The sequence below is a fragment of the Artemia sp. Qi Xiang Cuo genome, chromosome 15 (assembly GCF_049724085.1).
Source record: "Artemia sp. Qi Xiang Cuo chromosome 15, ASM4972408v1, whole genome shotgun sequence".
Taxonomy (NCBI): domain Eukaryota; kingdom Metazoa; phylum Arthropoda; class Branchiopoda; order Anostraca; family Artemiidae; genus Artemia; species Artemia sp. Qi Xiang Cuo.
The window spans coordinates 15,285,731-15,300,597 of record NC_142808.1 but is presented as its reverse complement, the minus strand read 5'-3'; the positions used below and the strand labels follow the sequence as shown (position 1 = coordinate 15,300,597).

The window sequence follows — 14,867 nt, the reverse complement described above, 5'->3', positions numbered from 1 at the left end:
GATGCAGCTGTATTAGCTGTAATGATACAGTTGTAAGGATACAGTTGTAGTCTATCATCCATCCGTCCTTCCTAGGGCAGAACTGAGGTCATATAAGTATATATTTATTCGTTGGTATATGTTTTGATGGCAAAAATTTATTTTGAATCAACAGCTTCAAAGCTTTGAGTACATTTTTCACCAGAGAAACGGAATTTTGCTCTATTATATTCTAAAGCTAAAATTTAATTTACATATTACAAATTTTATGTATATATAATAGGATTTTATATATATATATATATATATATATATATATATATATATATATATATATATATATATATATATATATATATATATATATATATATATATATATATATATATATATATATATATATATATATATATATATATATATATATATATATATATATATATATATATATATATATATAACATAATATATTACCAAGTATTCACTTCAATCGATATAATTTGGCTACAGCTATAACAAGGTATGTCAATAGACTTTTGCTGCGTATAATTTTTCCAAAGCAAAATTAAATTCATATTTTGAAGTATTACATCCAGGGTTGCCACCATGTTCAGTTCCTAAATTACTACAATTGCCCAAATTTGCGTGCTACACAGCAATTGTCAGTGCTATAGGCAAGAATTTAGCTGTAATAGTGCTAAAATATACTGTAATAGTGTTAAAACAGCACATTCGTGCTATGGCCTTGATGCCTGTTGATGGCAGGAATTCTAAAGGCTACTGTCCTCTTGGGCTCAAGGGTATAGCTACCATTTTTAGTTTTTTTTTAATTTATTTATGTGTTTCATAGCATCTTTTATTACAGAGAAATTGAAAGAGCTATTGAAAAACTATCACGTCATCATCTAAGACATATACGAGTATATGATCTTAATGAAGGAAAAGACAACGAAAGGAGGCTTATGGGTGTACTTGAAAGTTCAGACATTCACCATTTTTCAGCAGGTGAGAAACTGTTAAATTGTTGAGTTTCTTTCGTGAGTGACAGAATTTTACTAGCATTAGCTAGAACATTTGGTATTTTGATAGAACTCAATTTAATGAAATTGAAAAACAGACCCATCAATTTAACCAAGTATACTTTGAATCTTGTGCTTTACTCCATTGACTAATAGGATAAAATTTGGACAGACAAAAAGCTGAACAAAAAGAAAAAAACAGGATCTTCACTAAGGATCAGAAAATGTCATGAGTAACCTGCAGAAAATGAAATACTAACTTATAAGCATCTCAATAGTCATTCACCAGCTATGATATCGATAGCTTTTAGCATGCAAAATGACATTAAATGTAGGTTTCACTTCCTTCCATCCTCAAATTTTCTCACGGCAGATGTGCAACTTTGTCAAATAATAAGATTTTGAAAATTTGAAAATAGAAAATTGAATTATTTTCAAGAAAATGGAAACAATTTCTCCATCAGGATTTTTCATCAAAACAAGCTTCATTTTCTATGTTTAGGATAGTTTGTGGGCTGGGGGGAAGAGTACACAAAAAGGGGACGTAATCTTTTGTTATAGCACCATTTAAAATGTATTCATGTGTCGTTTACTCGCCACTAGAACAAAAAGAGAGGCCATTTTGGATTGCTAATTTTATTTTATTTTTTATGGTTAAAATTGCATATGTGAGAGTTCACCCCTACCCCTCTGATGGTCTTAGACATAGTCCTAGACTGTACGCAAAATTAACACAAAATAAAAATATTATTTGGGTATGAGGTTCCTCATTATATGCTCCTTTTTAACATTACAGTCATTACCCTTACCATGCACCCTCTCCCACTGATGGACACGTATATAACCTTAATAATATATTTGTTTGTTGTTCTTTCTGTGTTTTGATCCGTTGTAAAAAGAGGTTACCCTGTGTAGACTTCATATGTACTGTTATGCGTATAACGGAAAATATCCAAGGTCTTAACAATGATTTTAGAGACATTAACAGTAATTCTAAGAACAGTCAGGTACAGTCCCCGCATAAATATTAAACAGTAGCAAAAATTTAGTTAAGAAATAGGACACATCACAGCGTGTTGTTGGCATTCAATCAGATCCATAGCGTAGGCGGAATCATGAAGAAAGGTGTGCGACTGATGTGCTCCAAAAACTTTAATGGAGAGTATAGGAGTTTTTGCTACTGTTTAATATTTATGCTGTGGGTACAGTGTATGTTTTCTTATATTCCCATAAATTGATTTTCGTAATGAATTCTTACCATCAAGATTGATAAAAATATTCATGCCCATTCCTGAAAAAGCACCAAATGACGATTCTCCTTGCTTGAAAGTTTATTTTTCAAAACATATTTTAAAACTTTGGTCACATTTTAAAAATTGTGCTTGATGGAGAATCTGGCTTAGAAAAAATTATAACTAAATCTAAAAATATAAACGCACAATTTCATGGAGAAGAATTCGCAAAACTAAAATCCAAGTTTGTAGAATATCGGTTTATGAGAGCTTCAATGAAATTGGCAATGTCGGTTTTTTCTTTTAAGAATGTAAATAGTGATCTTCAGAATCATTGGACGACATTGCAGGATTGAGAATCTTTCTCTAAAGGTGATTTTAAAATAATCCTTGAGAAAATAGCTTATAAAATGAGCTTAAAATCTAGTTCTCAAAAAAAATATTATACAACTTTGTGGGAAAAGATATACTCGTTTAAAAGCAATATATAAGTCAGCACAATCCCGGTATGGGAGACCTTTAAAATATGTGGTAATACCCTTCTTTTTTTAATGTGGATTACCGTCCTCATAGTCATGGGATAAAAATATCAAAAACCTTAGTGTAAAACTATTTTAACTTATCTTTGTTTTAGTTTTTGAGGTATGCTTTTACCTGTTATTTTACAGGAGTTGCAGACAGGGGCTGCAGCATAAGAATTCCACGAAGTGTAGCTGAAGAACGAAAAGGCTACTTAGAAGATCGAAGACCTGCTTCTAATGCAGACCCATATCAAGTTACAGAGGTTTTAGTGCGCACTGTATGTTTGGATGAATGAATATTCACAACAACGAGTTACAATATTGTTAATAGCAGTATATAATGAGTTTATAGTTTTATTTCATTTTAGCAATATTAGTAATATATTAATTGTGGTCAACTTGTGTACATAGTGTACTAGGTATACTGAAACTGTTTTTGCTTATCCCCTATTATTGTTGATCTTCTCTACCTTTCATGGTTGCAGCAAAAGCTGTAACCTAGTAAAGAGGAGACAATGGCTCATAGTAAAAAAAACTTTAACAAGACGTTTTGGAAAAAAAAGCTGTTTAATGTAGAAATTACCATTTATATCTGATTAACAAATGATAACCATCATTTCGATTAATTTTAATAATATAATTTTTGCTGTGAAAACACCTTTAAAGTAATTACAGAGAAGGGCTGCGAAACCCTTGAATGTGATGTTGGATCAAAATTAAAAGTGAAACATCAGTGTTATTTGAAGACCACACTGCATTTCTATGACGACCAAATAAAAATTCAAATAGGGATACGTCCTTTTAATAGACAGTGAAAAACAGATAATATTTTTTTTTGACATTTTGACCACATACATCAGGGTTCATCATCAGTATATAAATTAAAGTACTGCAATTAAAAAAAATTAAATTTATACATAATAAAATACTTACTTCCAGGTCACAAATAATTTCCAGCTCATTGGCTGAGAGGGGTCATTAACAGGTTTTATTTTAATTGTAATAATTTAGTTTACTTACATGCTTACTTTCGGTGGGAACCAGAAGAAGAACTGTCCTGCTCTGCATCAATAGACATTAGAATTACGTCCGACGACCACTTCGACCTGTCGGTTACAGCTTCTCCAGCGATCTTCAGCCAGTTTCTGTCCCATCTCCTACCACGCCTACGGAAGCCTCCCCACGGCTCAAGGTCCTCCTTGAATCTTTGCGAAATATTTTCCATCTATACACCCCGATGTCGTCTCCAGGATAGCACTTTCTCGCAAATAAGGACGTTTGTACATATCGCACCTTCGGGTCGGTGCATGCTGTGGCCGAGAAGTTTGAGACGGTGTGTTTTGATGATAGAGGATAGCTCTTCAGTCTGGCCGCAGCTGCTTCTTACTTCGCTATTACAAATTTTAGACCATCTGCTAATTCTTAGAATATAGCGAAGGCAGCGATGATTTAACGCGTCCAGAGCTCTAGCTTCTATAGCCTATAGAGACCATGTCTCGCAGGCGTGCAATAGCACAGCTCGCACGGATGCTATATAGACTCTGACTTTGGTCTTTTTCTAGATCTCACGGCTGGCTCATAGCTTCTTTTTCAGACTTGTAAAGACTTCTCAAGCCCTTAATTTCCGGGCAGAAATGTATCTACCATCCCCACCATCGGGTGTTAAAATGAACCCGAAGTATTTGAATTTGTCGAAGTTTTCAATTGGTTTGTTGTCCACTATGATTCGATATGGAGCAGAATAGTTGACAGCAATCACTACAGTCTTTGAACTGTCTATAGTAAACCTAAAACGCTTCGAAGTCTTGGAGACATGATCAATCATGTCTTGTAAGCTATCGACTGTGGTTTCCAACAAGGTAACATCGTCTGCAAAATCCAAGTCTGTCAGGAATTGAAGATTGCCATCTAGTCGACCATAGACAACTCCCTTGTGGTTGAACAGGACACTATCCATTATCCAGTCTATTACGTAGTTGGATCATTTGGACGATAGGGGTCATCCCTGCTTGACACCAGACTTGACTGTCAACTTAGTAGTATTGTTACCCGAGATGCGAACACGGGTCTCAGTATCCATGTATCCACTACGGAGTATGTCCATGAGGTTCTGTGGCACTCCATCTTCAGCTGTAATCCCCAATAATTCTTCTCTGACCCTTTCTCTCTCCCCTTTTTGTAGACTAGAACGAGGACTGATAATTTCCAGTCTTTTGGGATAGCCTTTGTTGTCCAGACCTGTAGAAATAGGTTCATTCGGTAGCATGATAGGATGGTGAAGACTTTTACATTTCCAAGGGAACTCCATCCTCTGCTGGTGTCTTGTTGCTTTTCGTGCACATAATCACTCTTAGTACTTCTGCAATGCTCGGTGGGTCCAGACTTATATTGTAAAGTTCCTTAGCAGTATCCGAGAAAAGAGGCAGATCACATGAGGCTTTGACGGGGCTCAGTAGCTCAGAGAAGGGTTCTGATCAGCGTTCCAATTGTCCTTCTTCAGATTAGAAGATTTCTTGGACTTGTCTTTCAGCGTGTTAACTGTAGAATGGGGCTTTTCCTGTTGCTTATTGCACCAGTTCAAACATTTTCTTGCTATTATGATGTTTGGGCGCATGCTCGAGATCATTGAACACCAGGACCTGGTTGAACTTCGCTGGAGTAGGGATGCCAGGACTGTTTTGAAAGATTTTGCATTTTAGCTTTATTGGTCGCATGTTGTTGTGAATCTTTCTTCTTTATATATTTTGTTTTGCTTGGGACTGCCCTGGGACATAGGGCTGAAATATTCCTTCAAATTATCTTCACTGTCTTACGAAAAGAATTTCCTATTGTTCTTCTTGTTTTTGATGTTTGTAATGGAAAGGCAGTGTGGTCTTCGTCGTAACTTTTGTAAGCAACAAAAGACATTGTATCACAGTAAAGTTGTGCTGGGCGGTGCCAAATCTGTACCACAAAGATATGTCAAAGTAAAGTGGCGCCATATCTAGCGCCTGTTTACGCCAGCAAACACCAAATCCCAGAGATTGGAATTCTAAGAGAGCCAAGAGATTCTCCAGTGTCTTAAATCCTGAACAAGAGATTCTTACCCTTCTTTTTGCATCTTAACAAATCCTAGCAAAGTGGTACTTTCTGCCATGCTGTGCCACAAAATGTCAATTTTCCCTAAAGACGCTCAAAATACAAGGGAATACATGTTATAATAAAGCCGATTCACTTTCATAATATAAAAACACCTAGTGTCAGCAGTGACAGGTTTCTTCTTTGGCATGTGAAAGAGGAAACCTTTTTGGCATGTGCTAAAAAACATCTAATTTTCCGAGGAGGTGTAATAATTTCTAAAAATGTACGATTTGGTGAATATTCTGAGATTTTGATGAGTTCTTCCATAATTTTACATTAATCGTATTGAATTTGCTGGATTTGGAGGAGTTTTAAAAAAAAATCGCATCCAACATTTTATGCTTAACGAGAAAAATCCTAGGGTGGGGTAAAATATTTTTTTACCACAATGGTCACGTGTAACGGTCAAAGACCCAAGGGAGACAAAAAATTCCCAAAACTTTAAACACTAAAATATGCACAAATTTCAAAAGTAGCAAATGCCCTGCATAAAAAGCACAAAAAAGTCTTTCACAATCCTTTTCCAACTTGTTCGATCTAATCCAGGCCTTGAATCCCAACTGACCTTTTTTTTTTACTACCCTCTAATAATTTTCCTGATATCGTTGGTCTTAAATTTGACCATCCTCACAATAGCTATCTTACCAAAAAAGCAAGCTGGTCAAAAGTGAATATGCAATTAAAGGGCTAAACTATTAGACAAACAATTAAATATTATAAATAAAAACCTCATAATTTACCTTAAAAAATCGAAAGAGGATATTACGGGGAGCAAAACTGAGTAAATTTTGAAGAAGAGTGACTTTTGAGGGAAGGAATATAGCAAGTGATTTCGCCTCAAAAACTGTTAAAAATAAATCTTATTAAAGGGTTGAGTCTTTATTGAAGAAACATTAATAAAAAGGAATTTCCAAGTTTCATTATAAAAAAGATTATATTAAATCTGAAGAGAAGAGAGATAGAGAGGGGGGAGGGGTCAACTTAAGGTTGTAGTGTAACTCCAAAATATATCGGGAGTACAGCCACTCTCAAAGATAGGTATTTTTGCCAAAAAAAGACAGGTCAAAACTAACTTTGCAGTAAAGGCACTAAACTATTTCACATAAGATAAAATAATATAAATAATGTAATATAGTATAATATAATATATTATATATATATATACACATATATATATATATATATATATATATATATATATATATATATATATATATATATATATATATATATATATATATATATATATATATATATATATATATATATATATATATATATATATATATATATATATATATATATATATATATATATATATATATATATATATATATATATATATATATATATATATATATATATATATATATATATATATATATATATATATATATATATATATATATATATATATATATATATATATATATATATATATATATATATATATATATATATATATATATATATATATATATATATATATATATATATATATATATGATATTAAATTATGGAAAGAATCCCTTCAGGTCAGAGCCTCCTTTCGGCCATCTGCAACAAAAACAGTTTCGAATTGTACAGGATATTGCGAAACTACGGCAACGATCAAATAATTTGCAAGCAGGGTATCACAGCAGGAAGATTTCGAATTCATTATAAGGGAGCTTGGGTTCCTAAACCCTGATAGTGCAGGTGGGCATCATTGGACAATATTAAACTTGGACTGATGCATATAGGTAGGAGAGTGTAGGTATCTATTGTTTTCAAATTTCTTTACCATTGATATTCTGCCTCTATAAGAGGGACATAATACATTGGTTTCTTGACTGGGAAAAATAAACCAATGATTTACTGATTTTTTCTATTAATTAATTAAAAAGTCTTTTTCAACAAAATAATTTTTTTTTTAAATAAATAACTCCATTAAACCAAAATGAACAAAAATAGAATCAAATAATCTACCAAGAATTTTACAACCACAAAATCAGTATCAATAACTAAATGAAACCCAAAACAAACAGAAGTTAAAATAAATAAGTGTCAAACTCAAAACGAGCAGAAATTGATATGAGTAGGGTTCTAAGCCCCAAGCTTTCTAAACGCCAAAATATAATTCGTATTTTAGTAAAAAAAAATTCAAATCAATTAACTGAAAAAATCTGCATTGTCAGTTTAATATACATGTGCTGATATTTATTCCTTAAAATCTTAATTGATTTATGAATTCTTAAAGTTAGAAGAGCGAAAACATTTAAAAGATTTTTTTCAGTAAAGTACAAATTATATTTTGGCTATTAGAACCCTACTCATACAGGCTTGGGGTTTAGAACCCTACTCATATTAATTTCTGCTAGTTTCAATCAACTTAATAAGTGATGATATATATTAATTGATATCAAAATTCCGTTTCAACCTTATCGGTTATTATTGACCCTTGTAGCTCTATTGGAGTTCTGATTAGATATTAGAAGTAGAAATTAAAATAATTAGACCATTCCCTGAGTAGATACCCCCCCTTACTCTCAACCGAATTCAATCACAAACTACAATCGATTTAATCTATCTATTTATTTTACAAATCCTATTATAAAAAGCACGAAGTCCTATTTTTTTTTCAATGATTTAAATTTAAACAGCCAACTTGTGGATATAAAGATCAGTTTAAATGAATGAATTTGTTTAAAACCGTAAGGCCATCCATATATAACCCATCTATTATTCGCCCAGTTCACCAGTTTACTATCTACTACCAGCAGCTGAAGATCCATTAAGAATTCATGAGTTTGTCAGGAGCTCAAAAGCATAAATAGACAGCATTGAAGAAAGAAAAAGAAGCAGAAAATCAAGTTTCTCTGAACAGATGGATTAAGAAGCAAAAGCCAAGTGAACCAGCCCGGCAAGTAAGTAACCTACAGTATTTATGTTTTATTAAGTCGTTTCTTTTTTTTCGAGATCTGGTGGACCAAAGTTACTATTATGAACCGCGCTGGGTAGTTTATATGGTGTTAAACTATGGCTTTTCTGACAAAGTCGGCAGTCATCTCATTTCTGGCTGGGTAGGCTACTGTTACAATGCCGACAGGCGATATGAAGCCACATTCGATAAACTACAATGCCGACTGGTGATATGAAGCAGCATTCGATTTGCTGTAGTCACGCTTCACGTTTCGCCATTTGGTCCAAAATTATGAATCTGTTTGGCGTTCACATTATCAGTAATTCTTCAAGCTTAATGGGAGAACGTCGCAAAAAGAACGCAAATAACCCCACAACGCAGCAGAACGTAACTGAACTACAGCAAATCGAACGCACCTTTAGCTTATTTATGATCTGTCATGACACCCGGATAATTCATATAAGAGTAGGGATCTAGATATTACCCCGACTGATACATAATATATGCATGTTTTTTGGTCTGTTATTTGATGTTTTTTTCATGGTTCTGTTTTGTTTGATGGTTGTTTGATGTTTTTTATGGTTATATTGTTGTTTGATGGTTATTTGATGTTTTTTCATGGTTATATTGTTGTTTGATGGTTATTTGATGTTTTTTCATGTTCTTTTTCTTGATGGTTGATGATTTGATGGGTTTTTTTCATGTTCTGTTCTATTTGATGGTTATTTGATATTGTTTCTGTTCTGTGTGTTGATGGTTATATGATGTTGTTTCTGTTCTGTTTGTTGATGTTTTTTTCATGGTTTCTGGTTATTAGTCAATCTGTTTGTTGTTTTCTTTGATGTAGACATAAGTACAACAACAATTGCTGGATGTTTCTTGGATGTAGACATAAGTCCGATAAAAATTGCTGGATGTTTCTTGGATGTCAACATAAGTTCAACAACAATTGCTGGATTATTGATCCTCTAACGGGACAGGATAACGTGTCTCTTTGTAGGCCAATCAGGGGATGTTTCTAAATGTATTGATCCATCAACGGGACAGGATCACGTGTCTCTTTCTAGGTCAATCAGGGAGTTACGTAAGGTTTCACTTACATCATAACTCGCCGTTGAGATTTTGTTTATAATGGACATGCGTTGAGGTTTAATTATCATACAGTCTCAAGGCATCTTGGAGAGAACATCTGATATTGATAACATGGAAGTTTTAGCTACATCGATTAATAATGTGAGTTCTGTTTAGTAAATTTTCCTATGTTTTTCCAAATAAAACACTTTTTGTAGTCCCCCTCCAACATTTTCAATTTCAGGTATACCCCCCCCCCTATACAAAAAAATCTCCACTATGCGATGTTTATAGTCGTTAAAAAGCGTAAAATAAACTCATTTTTACCATGTAACTACCCCCCCCCCCCTCACCGTTAACGATTTTAATTCTTTCATTGGAAATAATTCCTTTTTCGAAAATAGGTGACTTTTTCCCCCGTCTGCATTTTCAATGTACCTTTCTGTATCCTAGCAAAAGTGACAACTTACATCCGTCAACTCTTAGATATTAATATACCGATTCCCACTATGACATTAAGCCGCTAACTTGACTTAAACATTTCCGTAAAGATTTAAATAGGGGTAATTATTGCATCCCGTCAAATGCACATCCTGTGTAACACAATTACAATAGTCGGATCGAGCTTAATATCTGAATAACCAAGAAAAATGGTTTCACAAAAAAAGATGCTTTTTCTAGTAAAATTAAAAACATATTTATCTACAGTAAATCCTTTGAATTGCAAGGGGTGCGGGTGTTAGTTACAATAAATAGTTTCATATAGTATTTGTTTTCCATTTCGAGTACTCAGTGTTTATATGGGGGGTTAAGAAAAAGACACATAGCTACTATGAGAAGGTTTATTGAAGCGCAGGTCATTTTAAATTATATAAACCTTTGACCCTAGAGGAATAATGTACAAATATATGCGTTGCATCTCTATGGCATGTATTTAAATTTTTTTCTAAATGGTAAAAATAGGATTTCTATGCTTTTCGGGTTTATTTCCAACATGGAGTGTATTTAAATTTTTCTCTAAAGGGTTAAAATAGGAGCTACTGACTGTCGCGGTAAATTTCTCGCAAATGTTACTTTTTGCTTCGCTGAAAAGGGAGGGAAGGGGCTTCTTGGGACAATAGCAGATGCTTTCTAGACATAATTATGCCTTACAATAAATTCTGCAGAAGAGGGGTACTAATTTTTTCTTCTGTAAAAGGGGAATCGATATTTTACACAAAAATTTTTATTCTTTTTAAGGACGATTCTGACATATGTACTCCTCCAACTGGAAAGAGAGCTAGGGTTAATGATAAAACCCCTGCGAAGGCGTCAGTTGTGCAGTATGGCCACTGGCCGAGGCCCTCCAGGCAAGCGATGCATGCACAAAATCCACACATTCAACCTGCCACGCTGCCCGCCATAGTCCAATCCGAACATGCACCAATGCAGCCTGGCAGAAAATTAAAGAAAGAGTGAAGGGCTGCTCATACGATGGTGAACCCCGCTGGCTCATCTGTGCAAGCCAGTGACATTGCTGCCGCAGCTACACAAGATTGTACGGTTGCCCCCTATCAAACATTACCGGGACCTTCACAACCAATGCAAGGTGAGAATAATGTGGCCCCTACATCCCCCCACATGCAAGCTGTAGACCTAAATGTAAGTTTCTATATTTTTATTTCTCGCTAAAGATTTTTTCTCCCAAAGGAAATATAACGTTATCCCTTTGAATTGTTTAATTATTGCATGCATTCAGCCTGCTGAATTCTCTTGAAATAGGTTAGCGAAGCCAAAAAAGGCACTATATTCAGGTCATAATTTCCAATAGTAAGTAGCAAAATTCTTTGCAATATTGTTTCTAAAGTAAAAACTGCTTTATTAACGAATGTTTCATCTTGCCTCCACAGATATCATAAAAGCAAATTTCTATCAGAATGAGTTGTGTATCATGACAGGAGATGGCCTGAAAGGGATAGACTATCCATTTCAAACCAAGTAAAGACCCTGGATTTTTTTTTTCAAAGCAGATAAAGAGTATTAATATGAAATTTTGGGCGGGTTGTTTGAATAAAATCAAAACCTACTATGAGCATGTATATTTTCAAAAGGGTGACATAGCAATATCTCAAGGGGGCTTAGATCATTAAGTTGAACCTTTCAGGGAAAGTTGTAGTAAATTTTGAACTAGCCAGAGAGCAATGTGTGTATACTATTAATATTACCACTACAATTACTGTAACTATGACGCTAAACGTATTAAGGTAAAACTTTTAGGGAATGTTTAGGGGGAGTTTCAATTAAACGAAAACACTATGTGCATACAGATAGTGATACTGCTACTACTACTACTAAGCGTGTTTTTAAGCACATGTGTAAATAATAATCCAATTTTAAAAATAGGGTGTTATAGACACTTTGTAAATAATTTATTTTCTTTTATAGACTGCATTGGTTCCATATTCTCTGTCTCCCCCCTCATCAGTTGAAGAAGAAACAAGTCAAGAGCTCATTGAAGGGGCAATGGAGTTTCATGACATTCAGAACAATGAAATATTGACTATCAACGATAACGAATGGCATGATATCGCTAACTCTGTTGAAGTACCTTATGATACTGATAATTTATTAACTAATTATTTCAATGTAGATAATAGCACAGTTAAGCAAGGTAATGTAAGTAGTTCTGAGAGGGACTTACCATTGCTAAGTCAAAATAGATTGCAAATTTTATATGATTTTGCCAATGAGTTAACTGAGAACCCTCCTCCCACTGATTTAATCGACATAGTTCAACTTCAAACAAATGAAATGACTCCAATAGATTTACATAGCCCTATTATTGAACAAAGTTGGGGTGGAAGGGGTGATAATATACAAGAGGGGAAGGGTAAAAATACACAATTTATAATACTACCAGAATTCTATCAAACAAATTCAATATTAAATACAATAGTTGTTAGTACTGCAATTTTTGGGGATCCCTTTAATTCACTTATGGGGGGAGGGGGGAATTTTATATTTGACCCTATAGATATTGTTCATGTATATGTAGAAAAAATTTGTGCACTGTTAGAAAACCAGATTCAGTTGTGGGGGGGGGGGGGTAGGGACTCTATTAAGGTTTCAATTGTTTTAAAGATATTTTATTATGAAACAGTTTTTATGCGGTGGATAGACCACATTATTACGCATCCCGAAAATGATAATGAGAATGGTAGTGGTTCCGTAGTTTTATTTATTGAAAATTTAAGCGTTAATAATTGTAAATTTAAAAAAGATTTTATTTTAGGAGGGGGCATGGGGAGAGGGCTATAATTTTAAAATATAATCCAGATTTCAAGGGTAGTCAGGGCGTTCAACGAATCTGTTTTGAAACAGGTCAAAAATGTTTCATGTACGCTTTGCTAATATCAGCATTCGAACCTCTAGCAGATGTTGCTATAAAGAAAAATTTAGAATACTGGGCTGTACAAAGAAAGGAGGGATCTGATTTTCCCCCTGTAAATTTCTCTTGTTTAGAAGGAAAATTTCCAGTAACACTAAGGTCAATTGAAATTTTCGAACGGGCCAATGCCCATTTAAATATTGGCCTTACTGTGATCCAATATGAAACTGAATTTGAGGATGGAACACTTTCTAATAAAAAGAGGGTGTTGTTCCCAGTAAGGGGCCCGTCAATTGAATTGATGAAGCGCTGGGTTTGGTTGTTGTACAAACCAACTAGTAAACCCGATGCAATTGGCTATTTCAACCCAATTACAGATATCAGTAGAGTTCTGTGGGAGGGTAAAAAGGGGCGGGGATGTTCGTTTCTACTGTCCAACATGCCTGTCCCAAGTTCGTAGTGACTTCTACTTCTAATATCTAATCAGAACTCCAATAGAGCTACAAGGGTCAATAATAACCGATAAGCTTGAAACGGAAGTTTGATATCAATGAATATATATCATCACTTATTAAATTGATTGAAACTAGCTAGAAATTAATATGAGTAGGGTTCTAAACCCCAAGCTTTCTAATAGCCAAAATATAATTTGTACTTTACTGAAAAAAATCTTTTAAATGTTTTCACTCTTCTAACTTTAAGAATTCATAAATCAATTAAGATTTTAAGGAATAAATATCAGGACATGTATATTAAACAGACAATGCAGATTTTTTCAGTTAATTGATTTGAATTTTTTTAGTAAAATACGAATTATATTTTGGCGTTTAGAAAGCTTGGGGCGTAGAACCCTACTCATATCAATTTCTGCTTGTTTTGAGTTTGACTCTTATTTATTTTAATTTCTGTTTGTTTTGGGTTTCATTTAGTTATTGATACTGATTTTGTGGTAGTAAGATTCTTGGTAGATTATTTGATTCTATTTTTGTTCATTTTGGTTTAATGGAGTTATTTATTTTTTTAAAAAAAATTATTTTGTTGAAAAAGACTTTTTAATTAATTAATACAAAAAATCAGTAAATCATTGGTTTATTTTTCCCAGTCAAGAAACCAATGTATTATGTCCCTCTTATAGAGGCAGAATATCAATGGTAAAGAAATTTGAAAACAATAGATACCTACACTCTCCTACCTATATGCATCAGTCCAAGTTTAATATTGTCCAAGTGCCCACCTGCATACAGGTTTAGGAACAGCTCCCTTATAATGAATTCGAAATCTTCCTGCTGTGATACCCTGCTTGCAAATTATTTGATCGTTGCCGTAGTTTCGCAATATCCTGTACAATTCGAAACTGTTTTTGTTGCATATGGCCCAAAGGAGGCTCTGACCTGAAGGGATTCTTTCCATAATTTAAATTAAATTATTCTCTACATTTGAATGAGGATTTTCTTAAAGAACCAATTGCCTTACCAAATGACTAATGAATTTTCGGCTTTTATTATTTATCCTCTGCTTTTATTATACTAATATTTTCGATATAATAGTCTGCAACTCAAATAGATACTACTCAAATAATAGTTTATTTTGCTCACTATTGCAATCGCTGTATTTTAAGATAAAAAAAACTTTTCACTCACAGCGGGGATCTACCAG

At 33.7% G+C, this 14,867-nt stretch overlaps 2 protein-coding genes across 2 annotated transcripts in view; one reads left to right on the top strand and one right to left on the bottom strand.

Annotated features, from left to right (window-relative positions):
* Positions 1-3,149, top strand: part of LOC148943370 (glutamine synthetase-like) — a 92,130-nt gene extending 88,981 nt beyond the window's left edge. The window contains exons 7-8 of the mRNA XM_089101616.1: positions 845-984; positions 2,899-3,149. Coding sequence (XP_088957742.1) covers positions 845-984; positions 2,899-3,047 — 289 coding nt within the window. The 3' untranslated portion in view covers positions 3,048-3,149. The remainder of the gene's footprint in view (positions 1-844; positions 985-2,898) is intronic.
* A 1,211-nt stretch (positions 3,150-4,360) lies between these two features.
* On the bottom strand, positions 4,361-4,708 carry LOC148943369 (uncharacterized). The gene has a single exon (XM_089101110.1). The coding sequence runs from the start codon at positions 4,706-4,708 to the stop codon at positions 4,361-4,363; it is 348 nt and encodes a 115-aa protein (XP_088957236.1).
* Positions 4,709-14,867: the final 10,159 nt, after the last annotated feature.

Coding starts and splice junctions, on each gene's coding strand:
- LOC148943369 (XM_089101110.1), bottom strand. CDS start 4,708: ATGGATAGTGTCCTGTTCAACCACAAGGGAGTTGTCTATGGTCGACTA.